General features: G+C 36.6%; 1 protein-coding gene across 1 annotated transcript in view; it reads right to left on the minus strand.

The window, feature by feature from the left end:
* Positions 1–8617, minus strand: part of AIMP3 (aaRS-interacting multifunctional protein 3) — a 28804-nt gene extending 20187 nt beyond the window's left edge. Inside the window, exons 1-2 of the mRNA XM_065231680.1 lie at positions 8240–8617; positions 6698–6910 (exon numbers count right to left, since the gene is read on the minus strand). Of these exons, the coding sequence (XP_065087752.1) occupies positions 6698–6910; positions 8240–8320 (294 nt within the window). The 5' untranslated portion in view covers positions 8321–8617. The remainder of the gene's footprint in view (positions 1–6697; positions 6911–8239) is intronic.
* Positions 8618–8988: the final 371 nt, after the last annotated feature.

An 8988-nucleotide genomic window follows, 5' to 3' on the forward strand; every position in this document is an offset into this window, starting at 1 on the left:
CCGGTCCCTTTCAAGTTGTATCATTATTTATGTACGGTCCTTATATTTTAAATGACGTTTCACATTCATCTAGTGATGGCCGATTTTCATTCGAATAATTGATTCATCGATTAACGAACCGAAAAGTAAAATATTTGTAATCGGTTATATCATGCCGATATAATAAGCATTAACATCTCCAGAGGATCATCATCGATTGTTCAAACATGTGCTGCACTCTAGACACAAGAAGAGGCCAAAAGGCAAGCGTCCGACACACAAAACCCGTCAAATCCACTCGCAGCCACAATCAACGATTCTACTAATCGCGAGCGCTCACGAATCATAAAACCGCCGACTGCTACACTCTGAAAGCGAAATTGACGGCTCTAAGCGTCAAACACCCGCCCTCTAATCTCCTCTCGTATCCAACAAACACAAATCCCCATTACAACATCTAACGAATTCAAAACTCCGAAAATCACTCTACCTATAGCAAGTGAGTAGAAGCAACCCTGCATGCAACTATTCTTCATGGTACACTTTTTCCATAGAGGTAGTAATACCACAAACGAAGTGACAGACGACTAACTGGCGAAGAAATCCATTAAAATAATGTGGTTCACTGTAGTAGAATTTTCTTGGAACCTTGTGCCATCATCCACCAGATGGGTTAGTTTTTTGTTTTGATTTGAACAAAGTTGATTTTGTGTACAATGATTCTTTGACAGTGTGCAAAGAGTGTATTATTTTGTCATTTTTTGTATGCATTTCAGTTTTGAGTAGAGTGAAAGAGATAGAACCAAAACATTCTAATACATTTGGTGAAAATGCTAGTACAATCCAGTAGTAGTGTTGCCATGTGGTACAATCTAGTAGTAGTGGTGTTGCCATGTGGTACACTGAAAAATTGCAATAGCAGGTTAGTCACCAAAGTTTTCGAGCCGCTCCGTCTGTCACTTCGTTTGTGCTAATACTGCAACAAAAATAATATGTTAAAATAAAATAAAATTTTAATAAAATGATATGCAAAATTTACTAGAAGATCATTACTTTATTGGTGAGAAGTTCCTCCCTCCCAGTTCCTCTGTATACAGAACAAATCTGATAATATAATCAGAATTCCTCAGTCTGCATAAAGCAGCCGATTTCATCAAGGAAGTTCTATTAACAACCAAGAATTAATAGTTTGAGGCATACTGAAGCATTAAGAAAGAAGGTGATATGTGTCACTATAGGAAATCATCATCATTGCAAATATAAAGAAATTAAACATGTCCATGGGGAGGGAAAAACAATTAATTTTGTTATTGGAAAAATATCATGTCGTTCCCAATGAAAACTTTTTTCGGTGTAGAATAATAATCATAGTAAATAAGGTGATCCAAGAGACGTTTCTCCGAGGGGCGCGCACTTCCAGGTATGAGTGCGTAGTATTTAGATTACATAGTAGTAATTTAAATACTTTGAAGACAGTAATAATTTTAATTGTAATATTTTTACCGGTACTGAACATAATCAACAAATAATTAACGATAATTAATGTTATGACAAATAATTAAATTGTATTGAAAGTAATTAAAATATCAAATTTTGTTAGTCATTGAAGTATTGAATGAAATTAAGAGTGTATTTATAGTAATCAATGCAGTAATGGCAAGATTTTAAATACTTGATCAGCAGGCTGCGTAGTATTAGGTTTTGCACCGTCGGGGTTAACCTCAATCTGATGACAGTTCAGTCACAGACAAGCAGACATAACACTCGCAAGTTGTTCATCGAACATGCATTTAACGGTCAATTTAAAAGTATCTTAGTTGGTAGTACTGCCACCTGCAGCGCGCATAGTTAATTCCTTTGCGTTTGACGGTTACACACTACCGCCATCTGTTCAGCGTACTACCCACCACAGTATACTCAACAGATGGCGGTAATGTTTTAGCGACGATGTTTTACAGTGCGAAATATTCAATGTGTTATGTCTGTTTGTCTGTGGTTCAGTGGTACTGTTTACGTGGACTTAGTCGTTTTTTTCTTGGGTAGATTTTCTCGATAATTTTTCAGACTGCAGTGAGATGTAAACCACACTTCTGCATTGTCCACGAGCAACATCTTTTCACCGCGCTGTTCCTCGACAATTTTCAAGTTAAAATTCGGAAATTTTAGAATTTTTTTTTCGAAAAAACGACTAAGGCCATTGAACCATTTGCCGAGTTAAATTTAACTCGTGGTTAAAAGTGACATTTCGAAAGTTATTTTCTATGTTCGAAAATCCCCGTGCTGTCGATCGGCCGGTTTTCGAGCCACGGTTGTCAAAATTTAACTTCTTGTCTGTCAGAAATAACCATGCTCGGATAGCAGGGTTAATCGATAACTTTTCATCTGTCAAATTTTAACCAAAAGTTAAAATAATCCACCAAATGGTTCAGAGCCTAAGTGCTTGTAAACAGTACCACTGAACTGTCAAAAAGGTTCAGCCGATTAACACTGAGTTCATTTGTGACGTCACGCTGCAGAACCTAATTAGGTTGCACCCCGACGGTGCAAAACCTAATTAGGTTCTGCAGCGTGACGTCACAAATGAACTCAGTGTTAATCGGCTGAACCTTTTTGACAGTTCAGTGGTACTGTTTACAAGCACTTAGTCGTTTTTTCGAAAAAAAAAATTCTAAAATTTCCTAATTTTAACTTGAAAATTGTCGAGGAACAGCGCATTGCAAGGATGTTGCTCGTGAACATTGCAGAAATGTGGTTTACATCTCACTGCAGTCTGAAAAATTATCGAGAAAATCCACCCAAGAAAAAATCGGCTAAGTCCACGTAAACAGTACCACTAAACTGTCATCAGATTGAGGTTAACCCCGACGGTGCAAAACCTAATTGAAAGACTAGTGCGTGCCCCTCGCGTTTCTCAGTGGAACTGACAGCTAGAAATCTAGAGTGTGTGAGTGATCTGGTGTTAATGGTGCTGAATGTAATTATAAACAAAGCAGAAATTCATATGAGAATAAACTACCAGTTCTACTGTAATCTTTCAAAAGTTCTTGGTAATCACAAAAGTCAGCTGATCGCAACTGTCTCGTGGACAGCCTTATAACGATAACTATACCTTGAGTAAAGTTGTAGCTCTTATTTGATGATCAAAGAAACGCAAACATAAATATGCGATGAGGAAACTACAGCCAACCGGTGAACACTCGTGTTTATTTCAGTTACCATGGAGACGTAATTTGTGATTTGTGATATCGCTTTTTACGCGGTTTTTTCTTACACGGTCTTTTTTTACTCGGTTTTTTTTTACGCGGATTTCGGAATTTACGCGGTTTTTTTTTACGCGGATTCCGGAATTTACGCGGTTTTTTTTTACGCGGTTTTTTTTTACGCGGTTTTTTTTTTACGCGGGACGTATCACCCGCGTAAAAAGCGACTCCAGTGTATTTTTTATGAACGGCCTTATATTTGAAATGACGTTTCACATTCATCTAGTGATGTCCGATTTTCATTCGAATAATCGTTTAATCCAATAACGAACCGAAAAGTAAACTATTTATAATCGGTTAGATCATGCCGATATAAGCATTAACATCTCCACAGGATCATCACCGATCGTTTCAAACATGTGTTGCACTCTCTCTGGTGGAAAAATGGCAACACAGCGAACAAAAAATAATCAATTAGTTGTTAATCGAGTAATTAAAAAATGGGACATCTCTGATTTTGGTGATTGTTTTGATGAGCGCAAAATTTCATCTCTTCCGAGGGGGCAGCAAAACCACAAAATTACCTTGAATAGTGGGGGTTCTCATTGGATGAAAGGGACCGTGAAAGACGACACTAAAATAGAAAGTTTTTCTTCCGACAGTTTCATCTTAGTATTCATCTTTGCTACAGCGGTGCCAGATATACAGATATGTCTGTATTTATACAGATTTTTTATGTCTCGTAAAGACCCAATACAGACTACAGACATTATACAGATATTTGAAACTTAATACAGTTTACAGATTTTTACCAATTGGTTCCTGAAATTTAACTTAAAATAAGCAAAATTATTTTCGAGTGTGTGCATCTTGTTATGATTATGGTACGTGTTATGATTATTAACAGCTTTTCGACTGATTAAAGCAACGTGTATGATAAGGCTAAATAATAACATCTGTTCGGTAAGTTCTGATTTGTTTCTAATTTATTTTTATTTGAAATAATAGATTTTACCTTTTTCTAGCCTTATCCACATGCCTATGTTCGACATTTTTTTCATTTGTTACTTTTTTACTTTTTCTCTTTATTTCACTTTATTCCTTTGGTTCGGTATATGGACTTTGAATTGGATATTTATCTTTTTAAATTTCGTGATTTTAAACAGAAAAATGCTTTTTAAGTTTTGACTGCGTATTTTTTGTACTAGGAATAATAATCTAAATTAAAAAAAACACACATAAACGCAATTTTTTAAGTACAAAAATGCTTATTTAATCATTTTAGCGTGTGGCGAGTAATTGTATAGCCTAAATACATGTGGGAAAGATGTAATCAGCAATGCGGCGATTTTTTCTAGTGTACAGATCAAAAACGAAGTGGCTCGAAAACTTTGGTGACTAACCTGCTATTTCAATTTTTCAGTGTACTACATGGCAACACCACTACTACTGGATTGTACCACATGGCAACACTACTACTGGATTGTACTAGCATTTTCACCAAATGTATTAGAATGTTTTGGTTCTATCTCTTTCACTCTACTCAAAACTGAAATGCATAAAAAAATGACGAAATGATACACTCTCTGTCAAAGAATCATTGTACACAAAATCAACTTTGTTCAAATCAAAACAAAAAAACTAACCCATCTGGTGGATGATGGCACAAGCTTCCAAGAAAATTTTATTACAGTGAACCACATTATTTTAATGGATTTCTTCGCCAGTTAGTCGTCTGTCACTTCGTTTGTGGTACAGATAAATACAGACGTTTTTTTTTGAAACTCATAACACACTTTTGAAAAAATCATCTGGAATCCCTGGGAAACTAACCAAAGCATGAGCTTCGCCTTTATGCTTGACTGCATGGTGAATTAAGTCATTTAACTAATCTTGTAGCGCACGGTTGTGCATTGTGCTAGTCTTTGTTGAGACAAATGGCCGACGCTTGAAACGTCGGTCAGGTCACACCAGTCATGTCAGAACTTGCAAATAAAAACGTCATGCGGGGATGAAAGTTGATTATTCCACAAATGTTGAGGGACAGAATGTAGATGCTTGCCCATGAAGGGCATCCTAGCCAATCTTCTATGAAAAGACGTTTGCGAGACCGATATTGGTGGCCAACAATGGACCAAGAAACAATAAAAGTCTGCGAGAAATGTGAAGGTTGTCGATACAGGTTCCAGACCCTTATGAGCCGATGCGAAGATCTTTGCCGGATTAGCCGTGGGTTGATACTTCCATCGATTTCGTCGGACCTTTACCGACACGTTGATCTGGAAATTTTGACCACCATCACCGCCAAGAAAACAATCAAGAGACTGGACAGAATATTCGGAATGTGTGGCATTCCAAGTATCATAACCAAGTGAATTCGAAAACTAAAGTCGAACAAAATGAATCTTTCTCAATAATACATCACCATACGCAAGGTGAGGTAGAACGACAACACTGTTCTCTACTTAAAAGGTTAAAGATTGCTAACGCACTCTATGGTATCTGGCGGACGGAAATGGACCTATACCTGGAAATGTATAACAGTACACCTCACACAACCACCGGTAAAACATCTAATGAGCTTCATCAAAATCGAAAGCTACGGTCAACAATTTCGGAACTGTACGATCTGGCTACAGCTGGTCCTTCAGTTGGCTTTGCGGATAGGGAGGGATAATGTTCTAAAATTTTCAGGAAACGAGCGAGAGGATAATAAACGCAGAGCAAAATCAAGTGGCATCGCGGTAGGGGATGTCGTACTGATGCGAAATATACATCCCACGAACAAACTCTCACGTTAAGGAGATGTTTCAGGTTACAGTGCGCAACGGGTCAAATATTCGTGTCCAATCATTGAAAACAGGCAGGTCTTAATAGAGAAATGTTTCGCATTTCAAGAGAATTCTTGAATTCCTCTAATAATTCCTGGTAATGACGCTCCTAGATTTTTAGATAAAAATGAATTGTTATGCCCCTAATGAACCTTGGGTAAATAAAAATAATCCCCAGCATCTTTGTCCTTCAAACGAATGAATAAAAATCTATTATTTTTCTTATAGAAAGGGGGATGTGGTAGAAAGTACAACTCGTAAGTATAATCTATATTCAAGTATAAAACTCCATGTGTTAGTGTTAGGCTACCTCTGATGGTAGTGAATGAACATCCCTTCATTATAGCAAATTCGTTTATTATTCAGTTCCAAACTGGATCGGGCTACGGAGACGAACTACCCTAATAAAATGAATATGGTTATTTTGCTTGACAACGTGTTCAGGGTATCATCCAAACAATTTGTGGAATAGTTCAATCATTTGGGTTATTGTTGTTCGCATATGGTATTTTTATTAGGGTAACCTACGGCTAAAAATCTCCCTAATATTTCGAAAAAAAACCTGGATCGGGTATCAATATTGGGTCTGCTTGTTTTTGACAAACGTCAGTTTGGTCGTTTGTTTTTTAATCTAACCTCAGGTTGAGGTTTGCACTGACAAAAAGTTCGGTTTCACACTGTACCCACCTTTAATAATGTCTTTGCAACGTGTTTATCTTTAGCAGCTGGCGAAACAAATAACACAGAATAATCAATCCATTGTGCCACTTGGAGCTCTGTTTCAATATCTTTGAAACTATCTCGAACAACCTCATTGTTGCTTTCCCGAGCAATCGATTGGATAATAGATGAAAATCCAGATATACTTCCATTTGTTTTTGGGATGTACCGTGTTATGATCTGCAAGTAGTAATATATTTTTATTTGTTTTACAATAATGTTAACCTGATAAAGGGTGAAATTAGCAGGGCATCCTTGACTATAAACGAAGACATTATATGATTTGTTGTCTTCGCTGTAAGTATACATTATAACCATTTCCCAAATATAGCTAAAATGTATTTCGTTCGAAACGAAATTCCTATACAAAAAAATATTTTTTTGTTCGAGAATTTCGTTTCGAACGAAATACAGAATAGGGGTGAATAAAAGTTTCAATTAGATTAACAGAACATAGTTGCATTGCTTTTCAATGATGACCGATGACTGTTTCATTGATAGATTATATTTTTAGAAATATGAATTCTCAGTAGACGTGTTTTCTTTATCACTCGAGCCATAACAGCAATTTATAAAATAACGAACGTTTTAGATGGCTCGAGTGACACTTGCCTTTGATAAAAACATGTCTACTGAGGACTCATATTTCTAAAAATATCATCTATCAATGAAACCAAGAGCAAATTTTCATTATGTCGTAAGTAACATTCGCACCGATCCGAGAAAAATAAAGTTTTGTTTTGATGACCGAAAAGTTATTCCTATTTCCAATTAAACACATATAATCTCATAGTGATAGCAATGTTTAACATATTTAGCCGGGTTTTAATCATACAAAGGCAAATCGCTAGCTTTCATGCTAAGAAATACTGGTTTTTGAGTCAAAAGTTATTATACGTCGTTTGGTGGCCCCTATTGTTACTTAAGTCAAAGTGTATTTACCAGGATATTCGGGAGAATTATCAATTACGTCTCCTTACGTGCAGCCCATTCATCATTTTAGGACCACCAAAATCATCTTAGCAACAAACAGTTCGATTTATTCACTTTAATAATGAGAAAGCGAAACGACGAACGTACACTTTTCACGGGTTTCTCAGCACTGTTACTTAAGTCAAACGGCATCTCCATAGAAATTGGGTGACTTAAGTAACATCGAAAACTATTTTGATCGGAAGGTGATTACGTCAAAAAGCAATTCGACTGGTAAATAAATTTAAAAATGGGATGTGATCTTATATTCGGACAGTATTATAGTGTAATAGCAGGAGCATCGATTGACATTGATAACTCGACTTTGTTTACCTTTGTTACATTCGACGTAATGAAAATTTGCTCTTGAAACAGTCATAGGGCGTCATTGAAAAGCAATGCAACTATGTTCTGTTAATCTAATTGAAACTTTTATTCACCCCTATTCTGTATTTCGTTCGAATGTATCCGTATATCCGTATATCCGCGGCATTACAATTACCATTTATGCCCAAAAAGGAAAACAATCATTCTCACCTTTTCTGAATTGTATCCAATTTTTCCTGGCGCCACTTTCATGAAATTGCCGACTTTCATTACTTGTTCTACACTTGCCATGTTGAATTTTTCGATTAAAGAATTTGAATGAATGAATTAGCGTTTTGTCACAATCCAAATTATTATCTTCAGCGAGGAGAGGGATATCAACACCATGAGATTACAGTATTAGGTTTTGCACCGTCGGGGTTAACCTCAATCTGATGACAGTTCAGTGGTACTGTTTACGTGGACTTAGTCGATTTTTTCTTGGGTGGATTTTCTCGATAATTTTTCAGACTGCAGTGAGATGCAAACCACACTTCTGCAATGTCCATGAGCAACATCCTTTCATCGCGCTGTTCCTCGACAATTTTCAAGTTAAAATTCTGAAATTTTAGAATTTGTTTTTTCGAAAAAACGACTAAGTGCTTGTAAACAGTACCACTGAACTGTCAAAAAGGTTCAGCCGATTAACACTGAGTTCATTCGTGACGTCACGCTGCAGAACCTAATTAGGTTTTGCACCGTCGGGGTTAACCTCAATCTGATGACAGTTCAGTGGTACTGTTTACGTGGACTTAGTCGATTTTTTCTTGGGTGGATTTTCTCAATAATTTTTCGGACTGCAGTGAGATGTAAACCACACTTCAAGAGCAAATTTTCATTACGTCGAATGTAACAAAGGTAAACAAAGTCGAGCTATCAGTGTCAATCGATTCTCCTGCTATTACACTATATACTGTCCG

The sequence above is a fragment of the Ochlerotatus camptorhynchus genome, unplaced genomic scaffold, assembly GCF_037179485.1.
Source record: "Ochlerotatus camptorhynchus isolate MF236.1 unplaced genomic scaffold, CSIRO-AGI_Acam_v1.1 ptg000359l, whole genome shotgun sequence".
Classification (NCBI taxonomy): domain Eukaryota; kingdom Metazoa; phylum Arthropoda; class Insecta; order Diptera; family Culicidae; genus Ochlerotatus; species Ochlerotatus camptorhynchus.